Below are 21,909 nucleotides of genomic sequence, written 5' to 3'. Positions count from 1 at the left end.
AACCTGTATATCCACCAGATCATAGTCACAGAACAGAATCATAGTTTGTCAAACTGGGTAAGTATTTTTGTAAGTAAATTGAGATTATCGTTAATTCAGTTTACAGCGTTCTGGCACTGTAACAATTGACAAGTTGCAAATTTACAGAGTAGCATGTTTTTTTTCACAAACCAATACTGCATTATTTGCAGAAAAACACTGTTAATTTTGTCCTCAAGCCAAGTGAACCTAAATCAAAAACAGGTTTGACAGAAGTAAGCGCTCCTTTATTTTGACCAAGACAAAAATTATGGCATGGAGCAATAAAAAATAAGCAAAACACAGGTGCAGAGATAAGGGATTTTGCAAAGGGTGTACAAAAATCTAATTCATTGGTCTAATACTGTAAAACAAAATCTGCTGGAAGTTTCACATAAAATGCATATTTCAATGCAAAAAGCAAGCAAAATGCATTGAAATATCCATCCATTTTCTTAGCCGCTTATCTTCACGTGGGTCGGAGGAGTGCAAGAGCCTATTCCAGCTGTCAACGGGCAGGAGGCCGGGTACACCCTGAACTGGTTGATAGCCAATCGCATGGCACATAGAGATAGACAACACTCACAATCACACCGAGGGGCCATTTACAGTGTCCAATTAATGTTGCATGTTTTTGGGATGTGGGAGGTTTGGAGGTTTAGGACAGTACATGTAAACATTTACTCCATCCACTCTTGATACTCCAAAAGAGCCATTCCAACAGTACACAGTGAAGCTTATCTTGGACGCACCAATTAGTCTCGGTCAAAAATAACAAAACATAATACTATGACAATTCATATACATCAGCTTCTTTACAAAGCAAGGAATAATTTATTATCAAAAAAGCTGCCATCGGGCAGGAGGTGGGGTACGGCCTGACGTGGTTGACAGGCAATCACAGGGCACATTTAAACAAACAACCCATCCCGGTCATATTCACACCAATGGTTAAGTCAGAGTTTTCAATTAACCTACCATATCCATGTTTTGGGGATGTGGGAAGAAACCAGGGTACCCAGAGAAAACCCTTGCAGGCACGAAGAGAACGTGCATACTCCAAAAAAAACAGATTTGAACCCAGATTCTAAGAACTCAAGCAAATGTCTACTAGTGTTATTATTATTATTATTATTATTATTATTATTATTATTATTATTATTATATTATTATTATTATTATTATTATTATTATTATTATGAGTCAGTGATGGGGTAGTGGTGCACACGCCTGACTTTGGTGCGGGCAGTATAGGATTGGTTCCCGCTCAGTGATGGTGTGGTCCGCCTTTTGCCCGAAGCGTGCTGGGATCGGATCCCGCTCTCCGGTGACCCTTGTGAGGACAAAGAGCTTGGCTAGTGGATGGATGAATGGATGGATGATTACAGGTTAGCACATCTGCCTTACTATTATTAGTATATCTTGTCTTTGTCCATGCAAATCTTTGTTCTAGCTATGCTAACTTCTTTCTTGCTCTTTTCCACATCTCAACAAGTTAGTATGGAGATTTGTTGCACTACTAGTTTACTTCTGCGTAGGTTTTCTGTCTTTGCATATGGTGATCTTTTTATTCAGTGCTCCATTACACATATGTAATCCCCCTTTCTTCCACACTTTGGACTTAAATCTTGCTGCAAGTGTCGTGAATCCTGTCCAGGTCTGCTATTCTTCCATATTCAGTCACATTTTTCCTCACAAACTCACAGCACAGCACTATCTGACATATCTGCGACAAGTCTCACGAGATCGAGCCATCAACTGGTTCAAGCAATATTGAGACCGATTGATTAGCCCATGTACTGATGCACTTGCAACTTTTAAATCTTTGGCACATCCCACAGTAGGAGGTCTGGATGAGCAGTATCTCATTCCTACGAGGCAAAGCTGACACATCAAACCAAGTGTGCCATGATTCTTCAGCGTGACATGCTTTTGTCAAAATACTCAAACTATTCTTAGTTATTAAGATAACCTGGGAAATGTTTTAAAAGTGTGGAAGAAAAATGCTAAATATGTCTCATTTGAACTAGATAAAAGCATAATGTGCACGAGGTAGACCAGAAGCTAGGTCTCCTAAATTGCCCCGGCTGTGCCTAATTGTGATAAACTGCTTCAATTGTAATCTGGGTAAGCAATTTACTAGGTGTCCATTGCAGGAAAAAAAACCCATCGGATTATTGACTTGTATGATGATGAATACAGTTTCCTTACAATATTGTGGATTATAATCAATATAAACATCTCTAGCAAGGTTTTCACTTATCTTTCTGGGTGCAAAAGTCCTAGGGTTTTTTTTTTTTTTTTTTTGAGGGACCTGGGGGTCTGGGCCAAAGCTGAAAACATTTAGGGAGGTACAGTATTTTTTTTCTCCAAGATTCCTTTTCATCACATACAAGCACTCCTTGAGTGCCATTCTGTCAGTAGGTTCCTGTAACCACTATAGAGCCTTCCAAGAAAAATAACTATTTGTGAAGGCTAAAGCATTAGAAAAAGTAGTTCTTGCGCTAATTATATGGATCAAGGACGGAGTAAATGTTGCTCTCATCACACCTACATTATGTTGCTGAGTGTAAAGCAGTTTTATTACCCCCTCCCGCATTTGCCATAATCACTACCTCTCTGTCCTTACCTTCACCATCGGACTAATGAGCAAAATCTACTTCTCATTTCAAAAGTGGTACACTGGCAAAAAAAAAAAAAACCTTTTAGTACAAACACTCTCATGAGTTAACAATAATAAGAGCATCTCCAATGTGTTTTCAAACTAAAAAAAAATCCCTTCAGTGTTATTTTATTGTGGCACCAAGATTTACTGTCAAGAGGTTAGAGATTAGGGGCCCTCAAATGGCAAAAATATGGCACTCCCTGGAACATCCTTGAAGTTACTCTTCCCTTTGAAAGCTCTTTTCTAACACCAAAGATGAAAATGGAAAATATAATACTTTCATAGTTGCGCTTTTATTCTTTTCATTTCGTGTATAGATTGTTAGTGAAGGTCTTGATAAGAAAAATGTTACATACTGCATTACTACCAGGGTTTGTCAACACTGGTCTAGATTTACAATATAAAAGCCATAGTAGTGACCTCTCCTAAATATTTGAGTTTTGGGAGCACATCCCTCAGGACAAAGTTTCCAATGTGTGGACAGATGACTGCTTTTGAGACATATAAATGGTCACCAATTATTTGATTGCCTTCCACTGGGCTCCTTTCTTGTCGTATCAACACTTTGTAAAAATTATTCTGCTCATTTTGTCTGTTTCAAATAATTTAGTCGGGAACACTGCCTGAACTTTTGGAAACGACCGGCTCTCTGGTCACAGCCATGTTGTTCATGCAAGGAGTACAGTACACTTCAGCCAGTGACATGGGATAAAATTTGAATAGCATTTGGGCAATTACTTTTCAATCAAACAGGTGGGGACTATTTAGTTTAAAATTTTTAACAACAAAACTAACAATATTAATGAGGGCGGCACGGTGGTGCAGCTGTAAAGCGCCGGCCTCTCAATTCTGACGACCGGGTTCAATCCTGGCCCCACCTGTATGGAGTTTGCATGTTCTCCCGTGCCTGTGTGGGTTTTCTCCGGGCAACAATAATCGGACACTCTAAATTGCCCCTAGGTGTGATTGTGAGTGCACTGTTTGTCTCTGAGTGCCCTGCAATTGGGGTGTACCCTCCCTCCTACCCGTTGACAGCTGGGATAGGCTCCAGCACTTCCATGACATTTGTGAGGATAAGCAGCTAAGAAAATGGATGGATTGCTGGATATTAATTAGCAATCTCATGCATGTTCCTGGGAGGACACGCATTGTTCTAATATTACTTGCTAATCCTACCCTTAAGATGTCCTAAAGAGTAGGAGTTTAGTCCCAACCCAAGCCCTCAACCCAACCTTATCAAATGTCTTTTTTTTTATTTCATGAAATGTGATACATACTGTATTTGAAATGGTCATCATGCTGCACCTGAAAAGTCCCACAACATCTGTGACGGTTTCTGGCATTGCAATCCAGTATGTGAAGCCCCATACCTGGGAGGGTGGCATTGTGCCCCCAAATAAATGGGGCTCTAGCATAGAGTGATTTTCAAGATGAGACTGGCACTGGTTAGAATGACAGTATGATTATATTTTCATCCCTGGATCTAAATAGTTTGAGAACCCCTGAAATACAAGCCCTTTGTCCTATATAACCTCAACACGATATTAATATGCCACCCGGATGGTCTAGTCACACACACACATTTATGAACTCTGTCCAAATACATAGTTTATAAACTGTGATTAAAACTTTAAAAGAGCCCAGAGTAATTTTTGTATTTGTTTTAATTACCGACAAAGGGGATTAATCCATCTTATTAAAATTTTGCACTTGGTCCCTAACACTAGGAATAAAGTCCAGAGGCACATTTTAATTTCAAAGTACGGGACAGGGAGACGGTGAAATGTAAAGTGTTTTGTCTAATAAGTACTGCGGGTCAGAAAGTGCAAACTCATCTTTTGTTTACCTCACACACACTGGATTATTGTTTGGACTGAAATATATACAAATTCAGACTTTTCGTAGTAGATCTATCTATCTATCTATCTATCTATCTATCTATCTATCTATCTATCTATCTATCTATCTATCTATCTATCTATCTATCTATCTATCTATCTATCTATCTATCTATCTCTATCTATCTATCTATCTATCTATCTATCTATCTATCTATCTATCTATCTATCTATCTATCTATCTATCTATCTATCTATCTATCTATCTAGCTATCTATCCTTCTCCATAACTACTGACAATACAATTGTGGTTATGAGAATTCGTGTTCAGTGTTTTGCCATTTCGAATGCCTTTTTTTTTTAAACTTCTAAACGTTTGTATATAATTTTGTATAAATTTTCATCACCTTTATGTCATGATCCTGCCGCTCCAGCACGAGTTGTGCAGGTGTCCGTGCAGGTGCGCTGATTGGAAGGTGCACACCTGCGCCTCATGCAGCCTGATTATGCTGTGGATTTATATGACCGCGATGACAACTGGCCGGCGCCAGTTCGTTGATCTTCATGTCCCGTTCGTGTGCTCCGGTATCCCTGATTGAACCTGCGTGTACCGACCTTCGTCCGTTCTCCGACCAACCTTGTAAGCCTGACTCCTTTGATACTTCTGCCTGCGTTGATTGTTCTCCCGTGTACAGACTCCAGCCTGTCCGCTCATCTGCTCTCTTCGCCCGACGTCCCAACTACCGCTGCTGCACCGGACTGCCTGCTCGATCCCCGACCTCTGCATATAATAAACGTGTCTCTTCTTGAACTACCTTGCGTCTTCCGAGTTCCTGCATTTGGCTCCTACTCTCGTTCCGATGGGACGTGACACAACGAACTGGCCCTCACAGGACCGACGCAAGGTAGACCGTCTGCCGGAGGACCAAGCCTGTCCGATCCGGGTAGGCTCCCTGATGTCCTCCGCTTCCGTGTCTTACGCTCTGCCAGCGAGGTATGAATACGTCCTGAACACGACCCGTCTGGCTCCTCATATTCTTCTGGACTCTGACTTTTCGGAATATGAGGAGGACCGTGATTTATATGACCGGCTGCCGGAGTACGACTCCGATTATTCTGATTATGAATCTGCTCATCCGATCTTTCATCCCAGTCAGTTTGTTTCACCGCCCCGCGTTTCCAGCACCCGAGCGTCTTCGCCCGGTAGGTTTAAGTCCGGGCACTCCCCGGTGCTTCCCGCTGCGCGGCAACTAAGACATCGTCCTCCCACTCCTCGCCGGCAACGGCGAAACCGGCGGACCCGCAGCTGGTGGCGAAGCTTCCAGCCCAGAGGGAGGAGGAGTCGCCAAATCACGCCTAACCCTAAATGCGGGCGGAGATAGAGCGGCAGAGCGCGGAATTGGCGGCTCTCACGGCCCAGGTCCGGCAAGGATTGGTGAACCAGCCGAGCGACGCTGACGTCGCAACGGCGACGGACTCGCTGCTGACCCAGGTTCACGTGGCAGTTGGAACTGACCTGCTCCCGAGACACGCCCACGTGTCAGTTTCGACTGACTCTCTGCCTCGTTGTCGTGGAAACCGACTCGCGCCCTCGCCAAGCGCACGCTGCAGTGGGAACGGACTCGCCACCTTGCCAAGTGCACGTCGCAGTGGGAATGGACTCGCCACCTCGCCAAGCGCACGTAGCTGTGGAAACTGACCCGCCTCATCGCCATTCCCACGTCGAGGTTTTGGCTGTTCCGAGCAGAGTTAACGCGGCAGTCGGAACTGACCCGCTCCCGAGACACGCCCACGTGTCAGTTTCGACTGACTCTCTGCCGACTCTCGTTCACGTTGCCCTGGAAACGGATTCGCCACCGCGCCACGCCTACGTTGCTGTTTCAACGGATGCACTGCAAGCTCACGTGGCAGTGGGGACCGACCCGATTGCGCCTCATGTTGCTGTCCAGGAGGTGGCGACGTCTCCACAGCCGCTTCTCGTCCGTGCTCTGGAGTACCAGTGCCGACCAGCCCACGGTCGCTCCCCGTTCCTGCTCTGTCGGCGACCGGCCCGCGTTCGCTCCCCGTTCCTGCTGTCGGCGACGGGCATGCCCATATGTTCTCGTCCAGGAGGTGGCGACGGTGACACTGACGCTGCCTTCTCACGTTCCCGTCCAGGAGGTGGCGACAGTTCCCCAGCCGCCTCGCGTTGCTGTCCAGGAGGTGGCGATGGTGGTGCCGCCTGCTCACGTTGCTGTCCAGGAGGTGGCGATGGTGGCGCCGCCTTCTCACATTGCTGTCCAGGAGGAGGCGATGGTGTCGCCGCCTTCTCACGTTGCTGTCCATTAGGAGGGGATGGTGTCGCCACCTACTCACGTTGCTGTCCAGGAGGAAGCGATGGTGTCGCCGCCTTCTCACGTTGCTGTCCAGGAGGAGGCGATGGTGTTGCCGCCTTCTCACGTTGCTGTCCAGTAGGAGGCGATGGTGTCGCCGCCTTTTCACGTTGCTGTCTAGGAGGAGGCGATGGTGTCGCCGCCTTTTCACGTTGCTGTCTAGGAGGAGGCGATGGGGTCGCCGCCTTCTCACGTTGCTGTCCAGGAGGAGGCGATGGGGTCGCCGCCTTCTCACGTTGAGGTCCAGGAGGAGCTGGGGAGACTTCGGGAAGGCGGTCATGGCTCTGGTCCTTCTCTCCATCATCCTATTCGCTCCAGATGGCTCCCAGCCGCTTCATGACCAAGCCTCGGTGGCGACCAATCCCTGGTCGTCTTGCAACCATGGCGTGGGAGGTTCTCGTCCGGAGCAGTGGCCTGCCTCGTTTTGGTTGCTGCTTCGCCGTTTGGTTCCTCACAGAGGTCGTCCGCCCGAATTGCCCCTTGGGGACCCTGGTGCTTGGCGTCCGGGTCGTTCTCCTGACCTGTCCACCCGGACGCCTTGTGTTTGGTGGGCTGGATGGCCACCAGACTGGGGTTCGGGGGGGGGGGGGGCGTTCCCTCCTCCGGACACCCCTTCGGCCCACCCCTGCCTGTGTTAATTATTGTCTTTTTTCGTTTTGGCATGTCTGGGAGCCGTCCCTTTGAGGGGGGGGGGTTACTGTCATGATCCTGCCGCTCCAGCACGAGCTGTGCAGGTGTCCGCAGGTACGCTGATTGGAAGGTGCACACCTGCGCCTCATCCAGCCTGATTTTGCTGTGGATTTATATGACCGCGATGACAACTGGCCGGCGCCAGTTCGTTGATCTTCATGTCCCGTTCGTGTGCTCCGGTATCCCTGATTGAACCTTCGTCCGTTCTCCGACCAACCTTGTAAGCCTGACTCCTTTGATACTTCTGCCTGCTTTGATTGTTCTCCTGTGTACCGACTTCTGCCTGCCCGCTCACCTGCTCTCTTCGCCCGACGTCCCAACTACCGCTGCTGCCCTGGACTGCCTGCTCGATCCCCTACTTCTGCATATAATAAACGTGTCTCCTTGAACTACCTTGCATCTTCCGAGTCCTGCATTTGGGTCCTACTCTCGTTCCGATGGGACGTGACACTTTACATCTGTGCTCTGTATTACTGTACCAGTCCGGTGTGCTTATACTGTACATAAAGTTATTTCTAATCATAAATTGCTATCAGTAGTGTGTTATTAAATCCCACCGTCTAAGTTTTTGACTACATTATTGAATCTACTCTCCTCTTGGTGAAGAATCCCACATGGTTTCGATAGCGTACTTACTAGCGCTCCACCAATAGAGCTTTTACGAGTTCTTCATGCATTATCTCCAAATTATTTTCAGAGTACAAATTCTCAAAATTCCATTCAATAATACATCCAGCTTTGTACCCTGCTAATCATAAAGGTGTGCAGCATGTGGCAACAAAATATAGTAAGGCCCCATGGGTGTCCTCCAAAAGTGAGAGCTGGAATGATGCAACGACAAAGAAACATCTTGGGATAACAAGTACCAGCTCCTAAACCACTCTTTAAGTAGTTAATATTACATGGACTGCAGCAATGATGACGCGACAAGCTTATTAAAGGTTACAAAAGCATTCTCCTGTATTTTTTAGTAAAGCTTCTGTTCCTCCCCAAAACCGGGTGTACTTGGAGGAAAATATTACCTTTTGTGAGACACACATCATGACCCAGAAATGGCTGCAGATGGATAGTCGTGATTGATTTTCACATGCACCTGTTCCCTATTCAACAAGTTTATGAAGATGCTCACATAATTGCTAACAATAGGAGCAGTTTGTTATTCTCAAGAGGTTGTAGATTGAGTTCATCTCCAGTATAAATGCATAGCGATTGCCAATTGTGTTGTGGCTACACGGTATGGACGGTAACACGGCCCAAGTGAGTACAACATCTATTTTATATACCGTTGTTGTTCATTCAACCAGTATTGAAGTGCAAAGTAGTCCTATGCAAAATTCTGCATCACCAATCTTTTAATACATTGTCATTTACCTTTTTTTTTCCATTTAAAGTATCTACTCAAAAACCTGGTGTATACCTTTTTAATCTTTCAATGCCAACATCATTGGCAACATGAAGTGAAACACGTGGTGGGCTCTTTCAAGCTAATTTGGGAAAATTTTAAACAAACCCTGCAATTGGTCTCAAGTAAGAATTCTTTCATTTTATGTCACACATTTTGGAGGTGCGATGACAATCTACGTCAACATGGTAAACAAGTAGTTACCATGTCTCCCTCAAAATTCTGAAGTGCAGTATTCTTGGCTCCAACCTTCATGTATGATGTATGCATGTTCTCCTTATGCATGTGTGAGTTTTCCCCAGGTACTCTGGCTTCCTCCTTCATTCTAAAAGCATGCTTAAGTTAAATGAAGACCCCAAATGTTCTATTGGTGGGATTGTGAGTCTGAATTCTTGTCTACTGTATAACACATGCATATATACGGTATCTGCCTTGTGGTTGATTGGTAACCAGTCCAGGGTATATCTTGCCTCTCACGCAATCATAGCTGGAATAGGCTCTAAGCTCATCTGCGACCTTGGACCTATGGATGGGTGGATGATAATTTTCAACTTTTTATGACAGTTCCCTTGTCAACAGCAAAGACCCATCTTTGCCAATCCAATGTAAGTCTTTGTCCGAAGACTTTATTCCACATGAGGAAGAGTGGTGTTTTTATGGCACTTTGTGTTGCTCCAAAATACTGTAGTCACTATACATCCATCCATTTTCTGATTGAGAGAAATCTTCATCATACACACCAAGTTTGATCAAGAGATGATGAATAGAGGTGAAGACGATTAAGAGAGGTGAGCTATTTTTTTTAATCAATGCTCTGATGCCTTTGCGTACACGTTGTAGACAAACGTATGAAAATACACTTGCTGTTAATTAATTAATTAATCCATATGGAGTTAAATTTTCCCTTGTGTCATGGACATATGTCCAAATACTCTATAATGTATTTTGTATGAGTCCATGAGCTCAACTAATCAACTCCCATCTCATTACAGTGTGATGCAAAAAATGTATGTAAATGACTGCAGTAGTGGTAACTAATAAACTTACTTTAATGAGAATCCAGTCTCTTCGTTTTATGTTCTTGAGAGGCATATTTTGGCTGCCTTTGCTGCTACATGGAAGTGTTCCTCAAATCTGCTGACAGTGCGAAACTTTGTAATGACTACTTTGCCAGGCAGTGGAATGTAATGTATGTATGCTGGGCTCTCCTCATGGGACAAAGTTACTGATTAGATCCCCTGCATAGAAATTGCCTCTCTTGACCCAAAGAGTGCTTACTAGATCCAGAAATGCACAACACGCTACCAGTTTCCCCATTATTGTGTTCATTCATTTAATTAGACAGACTTTCCCCTGTTGTGCGCCAGCCACACCATCTTTCCACTTTCAGATGTCCAACGACTTCGACAACAAACATGAATCTAATTCTAACCTTAACTCCTGGATAAAATGATTAAACAGAACTGCTCACTTTGTTGCTTAACCATCTGCCAATCGATTCACAATTACTTAATTCCTGTAAAATAAATTTAAATGAAACTACACTAAAGCAAAGCAAATGTATTTCTATGGTGTATTTTATACACAATGTGCTTTAGATGATTAAAAGGATTTGATTACGAAGAAATAAAACATTTAAAATGGGGAAAAAAAATAAAGATGACAAAATATATATTATCCATCCATCCATTTCCTTAGTCCTTTTCAACCTGGATTTAAACACATTCACACTTGGGGCTGATGTTACTTCTCTTGGCAACTTATTCTATTTGTGTGCAACATAATAGCGAAATGCTGCTTCACCATGTTTGTTTTGGACTCTGCACTCCACTATTTGACCTATGCCTGTTGATCTCAGAGCTCTACTGGTTTTGTATTCCGTAAGCATTTCTTTCATTTATTCAGGAACTGAATCATTTAGTGATTTATAGACCAGTAGCAGAACTTTAAAAATCCATTCTAAAGCTGACTGGATGTTAGTGCAAGCACTTTAGAATTGGAGTTACAATATATGCTCTGACCGCTTAGATCTGGTCAGAACCTGAACTGCAGCATTCTGAATGAGTTGGAGCTGTTTAATGCTCTTTTTTGGGGAGTCCTGTCAGAAGATCATTACGGTAGTCAAGTCTACTTGAGATTAAACCATGGATGAGCTTTTCCTGGTCTGCTTGACACATATAAGCCTTACACGCAAGATCTGTTCTTTAGATGGTAAAAGGTATTTTATGTGATTCATTTGATATGACTGTTGAAAGTCAGGTCGGAATCGATCAGAAGACCAAGGTTTCAGACTTGGCCTTTGGTTTTAAAGATAGTGAGTTCAGGTATTTACTAACAGGCATTCTCTTTTTCTTTATCGCAAAAAGCAATTCTCAGTTTTGTTGTGATTTAGTTGAAGAATTTTTGGTCACCCACTTATTTATCTGCTTTAGACATTGGCACAACACCTCAGTTGAACTGTAGTCAACTGGAGAGACTGCTAAATATAACTGAGTCCTCTTCATCGCTCTGATAGTCAATATTAAAGTTTTGGAAAAATTGAAAAGGAGGGTTCCAAGACCTGACCCGTGAGGGGCCCTATAGGTCACTGCAATTTGTTGAGATTGAGCACTTCCAATGGTGACAAAGTAGCTCATTTCCTCCAGGCAGGACCTAAACCATTTAAGGACCATTCCATTTAGTCCTTCCCATGTTTCCAACCTGTTGAGCAGTATATTATGATCCGCTGTATCAAAAAACCCACTGAGATCCAACAAGACCAAAATTGACACCTTTCCATAGTCAGTATTCAACCTTATATCATTTAGCACTTTGATAAGAGCAGACTCTGTGATGAGTTCAGTTCGATGAGTTTGTCAAAAAGACCATTTAAATTCAAGAAATTGGTGAGTTGATTAAAAACAACTTTCTCAAGAATCTTGGCTATGAAAGAGAAATTTGGGATGGGTCTGTCTAAGATGGAATCACCCAGTGCTGTTTTTAGAAGCTTAACAGCAGCTACTTTAAGAGCGACTTTAATGATCTTGAGCAGCTACTTTAGTGATCTTACTCACCATTTTAAGACTACTGAATTTGTTATCATAAATTGTTTGCCATAGACAGAATGGAGAGGGAATGAGAAGCAGTACTGCTTAAAAACTGATTTTGTCAGTAACACATTTCAGGCACCCCAACCCCATAACTGTTTTTCAAAAAAGGAACAATAACCAGTCTCCCCTTTGACCTTTAAGGATTTTGCCAGAAATCTAAATCTTGTTACATTTGGTTTTGTACAAAAATACTTTAAATGTGACTGAATAAATTCAGAATGCTCATGGGGTAGTTTTGCTGAATTGTGTTCCCATATTGGATTTTACTCTTAACCTGCTATTCAAATTCCAGATGTTATTTTTTTTTCGATTCATGTGTGAGTGAATAAACGACCAGGCCTGGGAGAATCATGTAAACAGGATTAAGATACAGTACAAGGTGTGGAAGAAAAGTTGCAGGACTTCTGTCACAAACATACACATTACCATTAATTTAAATCAAACTTAAAACTTTTCCTCTTCAAAGAGATCTCCAAAACGGTTGACCTTAATGACCTATTGAGCTTGGGAAAGAGGAAAAATCACATAAAGCCAGGTTCTATGGGGAAGTTGATCTAATATGGTAATCTTCTCATGCAGGAATTGCCTGATGCTCAACATTTTGAGCAAATGCTGTCGTCGTTATGCGGACACAAGTTCAGTTATCATTAGGCAAATGCCAGAGGATGCCTTTCTTGAGTTTGATTGCCCTGGCACAGGTGTCAAACTCTGGGGACTACATTCGAGCCAAAAAGCAGTTCATTGCTGTCAATTTCCACGTTTCTTGCTTAAACTGTGCCATAATTTCACACTGTCGAATGTAATGAATAACTCCGAGATGTTGCAAGCACTTTTTGTTACCAAATTGCTTTTTATATATCCATCAAAAGCTAAACAATTTTTCCTTGACTTCCCATTTAAAAACTAGTTATCCATCAATTTTGTTGTGTTCAGGCTATGTGATGCTTTGATGAGGGGCTGAAAAGTGTATGCAGTTTCACAGTCATATTGGCACTGTGAGGGTAAACCGTAACGTGTAGTGGAGGGGGAAAAAATAGTTTGACACCCCTACATGCATGTTCATGTTGAATTTCACATTTGTCCCTCATTAAGCTACATAGTGGACATGGCTCTGAGGTTAAATGGCTCATATGTTTAAAATAATGTCAGTCATGAATAATTTGTCTCCTTTTTCCTTTATGGAGGTTGAGCAAAAAGTAATGAGAAATATTTTAATCGTCTGAGGAAATGATAAATAACCAGAGTAGATAAGTTCGACCTGCTGCGTGAATTTTTTTTTTAAGGAGACGGGGTCCCATCTGCATGCGGAAGTGGACACTTATAACTGGCATATAATTACAGAGCAAGGATGTGTCAACCTTGCCTGGGAGTGTGTACGCTGTGATGATGGGAGACTCGTGAAAGTCAAACAGCTACTTAGAAGTTGAAGGTGCATGCCAACTGACATAAAAAATCTGGTGTGTTGGCCTCAGGGCAAGGAATAATGTGGATGAGGCTGGGGGGGAAGGAGCTGGAGGCATGGATTATCGCCAAAGCGTGCGGCGCTCGGCATGATGACAAGTGTACCTCTGCATGACGGGTGACCGCCATGATGACTTCCAGACAATGGTCATATGTCTTAAACAACTCACTGAAATTGTGAGGTGGTAAGAGCAGACAGACAGTGGGAGGGGGGTGGAAGAAATACATCGGTGTTCGAGCTTGCTCGTGTGCATCCACTTAATCACTGTAATTAGTTCCGGCTGTATACAAGAGAGTTAGCATTGATCAAGAAGCATCCATCCATTGATTTTCTGTCCCGCTTATCCTCACAAGGGTCACTAGAGTGCTGGAGCCTATCCTACCTACCACTGTATGTTCGGGCCGGAGGGGGGGTACACCCTGAAGTGGTTGCCAGCCAATCACAGGGCAACAAACAACCAATCGGATGTCCACTGAGATTAGAGTCTCCTATTAATGCATGTCACCCACCTCAGGTCCATTGAGACTGTAATTACCAAGAACTTGAAGGTCTCGAAAGTTGCCTCAAGACAGTTGGACAGCGTCAGGTCAAGTGTAGTAGATATGTGTTTTTACATTCGGGAACGATCCATTCAGAGGAACGAATCATTTTAGTGAATGAACTTAACCAAATCAGTTTATGAAATGATTTGTTCTTTTTGCTTGGCTGACTTGAAGCGAGTGAGGCGCTCGGGAAAGAAAACGGGACTGTTGAAGTGTTCTGTTACTCATTTCTGAATATTCGGTGCATGTCCAACAAGCAGTCAGCGTGCAGGCGGGGATGGGACTGATTTGCAGGGAGGAGGGACTTAAATGAACTGAGTGATTCATTCACAGAAGTGGTGTAGTGAGGAATTGAGGAGTGATTTGCTCGCTTGTGATCCACTAAGGATATGTACTACTACAATGAGTGATTCGTTTGCCAGAGGAACAACATACTACACAGTGAGTGTTCTCATGAGTGATTTTAATCGCAAGTCCTGATGTTCTTGCATGGATAGCTTTAACTAGCAGCCGTATATTCAAGCTAACGGCTAATTTTGAGTCAGTCAAGCAGATAAAACCAAGCACGTTTTTAAAATAAATGTAAAGAGTTCATGTATATAGGTACACATACATATAGTCATTCTATCACTAATATGATTATTATGGCCTTTTGAAAATAATAATACATTAAACCTATATAGCATTTCCATCCATCTATTTTCTTAGCTGCTTATCCTCACGAGGGTCAGGGGTATCGCTCGAGCCTATCCCAGTTGTCAAGGCGGGGTACACCCTGAACTGGTTGCCAGCCACTCACAGGGCACATAGAGAGAGTCACACTCACAATCACACCTAGGGGCAATTTAGCATCTCCAATTAAGGTTGCATGTTTTTGGGATGTGGGAGGAAACCGAAGTGCCTGGATAAAACCCACAAAGGCACGGGGAAAACATGCAAACTCCACAGAGGCAGGGACAGGATTGAACCCGGGTCCTCAGAACTGTGAGGCCAACGCTTTACCAGCTGATCCACTGTCCCGCCGATATAGCATCTCTCAACACTCAAAGACACTTTCCACTAACCGTATGACAGTAACAGTGAGTGAGTAGAAAGTCCGGGTGGCAGATGCTGGTGTCGGTGATGCAGTGCACCGGAATAAAGAAAAGTCACGCCAGCTGGTGAGGACCTAGTTGGACATAAACAGACACCAAAGGATGGTCGGTAGCTGAGGTCGCTGCACGCAAATGTTTAGTTGTTTTTTTTGTTTGTCCTGAGCCTTTCCTACTTTATAATACATATCACATACTGTGCTTCAATGAAGATGTTGACCGATTGCGAACCTCAGGCATGAATCATCAACATAATGAGGAAGCACTTAAATTATTTTCTGAAAAAGAACTGAATGATTCGATGAACAAATGTTTTTAAGGAACAGATTCAGTACACTCAAAAGAACTGCCATGCCAATCACTAGCAGATAATGACCACACCTCTGAGGGATGAGACTTTATTATTATTGCTACATATCTCATTTTAGTTATATAGCATGGATAGTACAGTCAGTAAAGATGACCACTGGGAACTGAAAAATTGCCAGTTGAAGCCCTGCAGTGGATAAAAATATATGAAAATTGGGGCAAACCATTGGGGGTATGACACCATTTTGCTGCCCCTTACTGTGACACCTAGGAATATTCCACACTTACTGTCGACTGCATGCAAGTTAGTTTGTCTGTCAACCAGCCTATCATCAATCCATCCATTTTCTGAGCTGCTTATCCTCATGAGGGTTGCAGGAGCTCTGGAGCCAATCCCAGCTGTCATCAGGCAAGAGGCAGGGTACACGCTGAACTGGTTGCCAGCCAATGGCGGGGCACATGGAGACAGGCAACACTCACACTCACAATCACACCTAGAGGCAATTTAGAGTCTCCAATTAATGCATGTTTTTAGGGATGTGGGAGGAAACCGGAGTGTCCGGAGAAACCCCACACAGGCATGGAGAGAACATGCAAACTTCACACCGGTGGGGCTGGAATTTGAACCCCGGTCCTCAGAACTGTGATGGCAACGCTTGACAGTTGTTCCACCGTGCCGCCTCCACCTGTCTAATCGAGGTTAATTATCTGCAGTGTGTGCCCTTCATTTAAACAAATCAACACCTCCCTTAAGTAAATGCTTCTCTTTCAAATGAGGATAAGAAAACAAGTTGGAAATTTCTCAATGCACCCGGTGTAGATAGTTCCCATGGTGATCAAAGAGTAACTTGTTGAGCCCCTTGAAACTGTGTTGCTAACCAAAGAGGCCTATGGACACACTCTCACTTATTGTCAGATTAATTAAACCATAGAAAGTTGTAAGCAGTTTTTTCTGCACCATTTTAAAGATGATCTATTGTGGTGTTGTGATGTCATTAAAAAAGATCAAGTGTCACAGCTTTGAGTTGATCCTGTTGCTTCTGTCAGATATGATCTGTACTGTTTTAAAAAGATTTCTATCTGTAGGGAGTGAAGTTACTACAATACAGTTTCCAGCATCACCAGCAACAGTTGCAGTATACACACTGGTACCTCTACTAAAAGTTTTGTGTTCATTCTTCAAATTGCAATATGGGTGCCTTGTTTGTGGAGCCAACTCAATAAGAGATTTTTTTTCTTGCAAACTTTACACTGCCTTTGTTTTGCCGATAAAGTTTAAATATGTCCACCTTATTGCTGTTCCTCCTGTCACTCATCTTCTTAACTATGCCATATCAGCCTGCTTCTGTTGTCTGTTTATGCCCCCTCGCACTGTCTCTCTCTCATCTTGATCCCTCATCTATGTGCTGTGTTGCGCCGCCGCCCTCCGCCATTTCCTTCACACAGTCAGATCTGAGAGAAGATTCCACACATACAGACCAATCGTGTGCAGGCTCTCATCGTTCACTTCAAATATCTTAGATCTTTCGATCATAGAGCTGTTTCATTTGTGAGCCAGCCACACATCACTAGCCTGCAACAGGGAGGCCAAAAAACAACATTGAATCCCCGAGATCTTCTATCCCTCAGGTGGTACAGCATTAAAGACCGGCATAATTGAATAAAGGATTTTGCCACATAGGTTGAGGAACACTTCAGAAAACCATTATCAGTCAACACAGTTTGTCACAGCATCTACAAATGCAAGTTAAACCTCTACCATGTAAAGTGAAAGACAAAAATCAAAAACACCCAGAAACGCCACCAGCTTCTCTGGGCCCAAGCTCATCCTAGGTTGACCAATCTGTTCTGATTTGTCCGCATTTGAAATTGTTATTGGAAGTCAGGGACGTCGTGTCCTCTTAGCCAAAGAGGAAAAGTACCATCTGGATTGGTATCAATTTAAAAATCCAATATATGTGATGGTATTGGGTGTGTTAGTGCTCATTGTATGGGTAACTTGCACATCTGTGAAGGCACCATTAATGCTGAAATGTAAATACAGGTTTTGGAGCAACATATGTTGCCATCCTAGCAATATTTTTTTTTAGTTACATCCCTGCTTATTTCAACAACACAATGCCAAGCAACATTATCCAGGGGTACAACACTGTGGTTTTGTAGAAATAAAGTATGAGTACTAAATTGGCTTGCCAGACCAAACCAGTCATTGAAAGTATTTAGCGCATTATGAGGCGGAAAGCTCTTGAGCAACTCCAATTGTAATTACTTTCCTCTGTTCCCAAACTCTCTAGTGTTGTAAAAAGGAAAGGTGATGTAACAGTGTCAAATATCCCAGTGTCTGAGCTTTTTTGGTATGTTTTGCATGGATGAAATTCAAAATGAGTCAATATTTGCTGAACAATAAAATTCAGCAGTTTGAACATTTTATCTTGTTTTTGTAATATGTTCAGTTGAATATACTGCAGGTTGAAAATGATTTGAAAATTATTGTATTCTTTTTTTTTTACACAAGGTTCACACTTCATTGGAATTGGGGTTTGAATATATACAGTGCAGTGAAAAATTATTCCAATTTTTTTTTGCATATCTGTCACACTAAATGGTTTCATATCATCAAACCAATTTTAATATCACTCAGAGAAAACCCAAGGAAATACAAAATAAAGTTTTCAAATGACAATTTCATTTATTAAGGTACAAAAAAAATCTAAGATTTCTGATCCTCTAAGAAAAAGTAATTCTCCCCTGATTATTAAAACACAAAGTCACTGTGACTAACCACAGATTTGGGAAATGTGGGTTCAATTTCACAAGCTCAAGGACCAATGCATCATGCCACGATCCAAAGAAATGCAAGAATAAATGTGAAAAAAATGTGATTGAAATCCATCAGTCTGAAAAAGGTTCCAAAACCATTTTCGAGACTTTGGGACTCCAGCAAATCACTGTCACTGCCATTATCCACAAATGAAGAAAACTGGGAACAGTAGCTAATCTTCCCAGGAGTGGACGACTAATTACAATTATTCCACGAGTCTGATGACAACTCATCCAGGAGGTTACAGAAGAATCTCTAACAACATCTAAAGACCTGGAGCGGCCCGTTGCATGTGGCATAAAATGGTCCAGAATTTGATTAAAAAGGAATTTATGCCAACAGTGAAATATGGTGGAGGGATTGTGATGGTCTGGGGCTGCTTTGCTGCCTCAGGACCAAGACAACTTTGTGTGATGAACAATGAATTCTGCTCTATATCAGAAAATCCTGAAGGAGAACATATAGTTTATGTCCACAAACTCAAGTGCTTTTGGATCAGGCAGCAGGTCAATGAGCCAAAGAACACCAGCAAGTCCACTTCTGAATGTCTTAGAAAAAAACACACACACAAATGAGGTTTTGGAATGGCAAATGTCAAAGTCCAGATTTAAATGCAATTAATATGCTGTAGTGTGACTTTCAATGGGCAGTTCATGCAAGAAAATCCTCCAATATGGCGGAGTTGAAACAATTCTGCAGAGAAAAGTGGGGGAAAAATTCTCCAGAGTGATGTGAAAGACTGTGAATCACCAATTACGCAAATTCTTGATTTCAGTTGTTGCTGCCAAGGGTGGTACAACCCGTTATTAAGTTCAGGGGGCAATTACTTTTTCACAGTGGGTCGGAAAGGCTTGAATTTTTTTGTGCCTTAATAGATTGAGTTGTCATTTGAAAACTGCATTTTGTATTTCCTTGGGTTGTCTCTCAGTGATATTAAAATGTTTTATGATTTGAAATCTTGGTATGTATCTTTGTATATCCCCCCAAAAAACTGAAATCAGTAAGGGGGTGAATACTTTTTCATGACTGTATTTTTATTTAACTGGTTTTGTTTTCCAAAATGCATCCTTATTATGAACAGTATTCCTACAGCTATAAAAATTACATTGCAATTTTAAATTCCATTATATCGGAGTCGCTACGTTAAAATTCTCTGTTGAGTAAAATTATTTATAAGCTTACACAGTAAAGAAATGAAATATAGCTGGACTAGTTTAGTTGCGTTTGAATTACATCAACGATTAATTTGTGGTTTTTCATCAGACGAAAAATAATATCATTCATCTGTTCCTGCACTCCCGTCATCATCCATTGCCAGCAAGCATAAACATCTGTGCCTAAAATTGGCTTTTTAGTGAGTCCCATGATGTTCATGTGTCTATCTATGCGCTGGGCTGCAGGCGGTTGTTTGGGCAGCATCAGCCATTGATGGAGAACACCAAGAAACAATTTATTGGCGGCGCACCGGAGAAAGCAAACATTAGCGATGCTTTTTCAGCGTCTGCTTCATGGTCGTGAGGTGTTGTTGCCCCCGGTCATACGGCCATCATCATCAACGACCAATTGAATGAAGAACAGGAGGAAGAAACTAGCGATGAACTATCTACCACAGGGTAAATGATGACAATATTTTTCCTTTCATCTTTCAACTGTTGTTAATTTTGAATTAACAATGCAAAAGTCTGTGTATATGATCTCTTTAATTTCATGATTTATGGTGACATAAATCTTGAATTAGTCTGGCAAATTGCAAATATTATTTGCATAAACTCACCAATATTTCCTTAAGTGCCATTACGAGAATGTGTTGACCATTGTAATTTTCCAAATAAGACGTCCACTGAATGCAACATCTAATCACTAAACGATGGTGAATCCATCCCCATTTGCTGTTTGGAATTCACAGATGTAGCTTTTATCTTTAAAAAAAAAAAGCTCACCCATCTGCGAGTTTTGTGGTCTTTTTGGAATGTTCCATGTTTCCAAATGATTGCATAGTAAATAGTATGACAAGAAAGTCATACAGCTAGACTGCGAGGGTAAGCTTTGTACATTGGGGAGGAGCCAAGTTGAACCTGGGATTTTAGCAGAAGTAATGGAAACGCCTTCCTGCATGTGTATGTTTTTGCCATGCTGAGTGGCTATGAAAATGTTTTTTTTTTCCAAAATCTAATAATCTATAAGCCATTTATTTTCAAGGTTAATGCTGAAAGATGAATTTGAAATGTATGGAATGAAGTCTTTTTTGGGTTACAGTTTGGTGCACTTTTTACGAATTAATAATATTGGCAACTATCTACATTTTGAAGAGTGAGTCAGTTGGGTTTTTTTTCTTTTTAGTCGCAACAGACTACCTCTCTGGCAGTGTCAGTCAAAAGTGAACATTAGTTATTAAAAGTTTAATTTGTCTTGATCATTGCATCACCAAGGTCCACTTTTGCTTCAGTGTTGCTGTGGCCTCTGCACTACACAGTCTCCCTTCATCCAATTGTACCATATTATAACTAAAATATTCACAAAGTAACACTGACTAAAGGTAACACGTAAATTGGCACGAAAATTAGCATTTAAAGCCAGGTAACCAAAATCGCTATTGTGCGGCTCTCCAAAAGAGTAACTCAGTACTGATTATGGCTATTTTGGGCGATTAAAGCTGACATGGGCTGACTTTGCAATGAATATTCTGTTGCGGAAAGAGAACCACTATGAAAACAAATGCATAAAAAATTTTTAATCCAAACTATATTTTGTTACATGAGTTTGAACTGCTGTTATGCACTCACAAGCATGTTTTGCTTTTTCTTTGGCTTTGTGCGTGTGTGTGTATTGGTAAAAGATTACCAGTGAAGATAAAGCTGGAACACATGCAGCTCTGTCCTTCCTGCAAGTAAATTCTACCGCATCAGTAATGACAATACATCAAGACATATGTGAAGTGACTTCTCTCTTTTAAAAGGGTGTGTGACTTTTAATATAATGTTTTAATGTTCACAGCAGCAACAGTTTAAATTCTGGGCCCAACTGTCTGCTGTCAAAGCGGCCTTGGGAAAAACTGAATCTTAATTTGGTACCAGTGGGTGTGACAGCGCTTTGGAAAGCACCAGCTGTCCATTGGTGTATGAATGTGGGTGTGTGAATAGCTGATTGTGAACCTCTGTAATGGGCTTGAGGCAGCGCTAAATAATTGCACTCCGTTTACCATCCATCCATCCATCCATTTTCTTTGCCGCTTATCCTCACAAGGGTTGCGGGGAGTGCTGGAGCCAACTGTCATCAGGCATGACGTAGGGTACATCATGAACTGGTTGCCAGCTAATCGCAGGGTGTATTACAAGGTCGTGCTGTCAACAGGCAGGAGGCGGGGTACACTCCGAACTGGTTGCCAGACAATCGCAGGGCACATGGAGACAGACAACAGTCGCACTCGCAATCACACCTAGGGGCAATTTAGAGGGTCCAATTCATGTTGCAAGTTTTTGGAAAGGGGGAGGAAACCAGAGTGCCCAGAGGAAACCCACGGAGGCACGGGGAGAACATGCAAACTCCACAGAGGCGGGTCCAGGAGTGAACCCGGGAGTTCAGAACTGTGAGGTTCACGCTTTACCAACTG

General features: G+C 42.4%; 1 protein-coding gene across 1 annotated transcript in view; it reads left to right on the top strand.

Moving 5' to 3' along the window:
- Positions 1 to 14,412: 14,412 nt before the first annotated feature.
- The window catches only part of tnmd (tenomodulin), a 101,227-nt gene continuing 93,730 nt past the window's right edge, over positions 14,413 to 21,909 (top strand). Inside the window, exon 1 of the mRNA XM_061834934.1 lies at positions 14,413 to 14,519. Coding sequence (XP_061690918.1) covers positions 14,481 to 14,519 — 39 coding nt within the window. The 5' untranslated portion in view covers positions 14,413 to 14,480. The remainder of the gene's footprint in view (positions 14,520 to 21,909) is intronic.

This window comes from Syngnathoides biaculeatus, chromosome 11, assembly GCF_019802595.1.
Source record: "Syngnathoides biaculeatus isolate LvHL_M chromosome 11, ASM1980259v1, whole genome shotgun sequence".
Lineage (NCBI taxonomy): Eukaryota > Metazoa > Chordata > Actinopteri > Syngnathiformes > Syngnathidae > Syngnathoides > Syngnathoides biaculeatus.
This window is presented reverse-complemented; position numbering and strand designations above follow the sequence as displayed.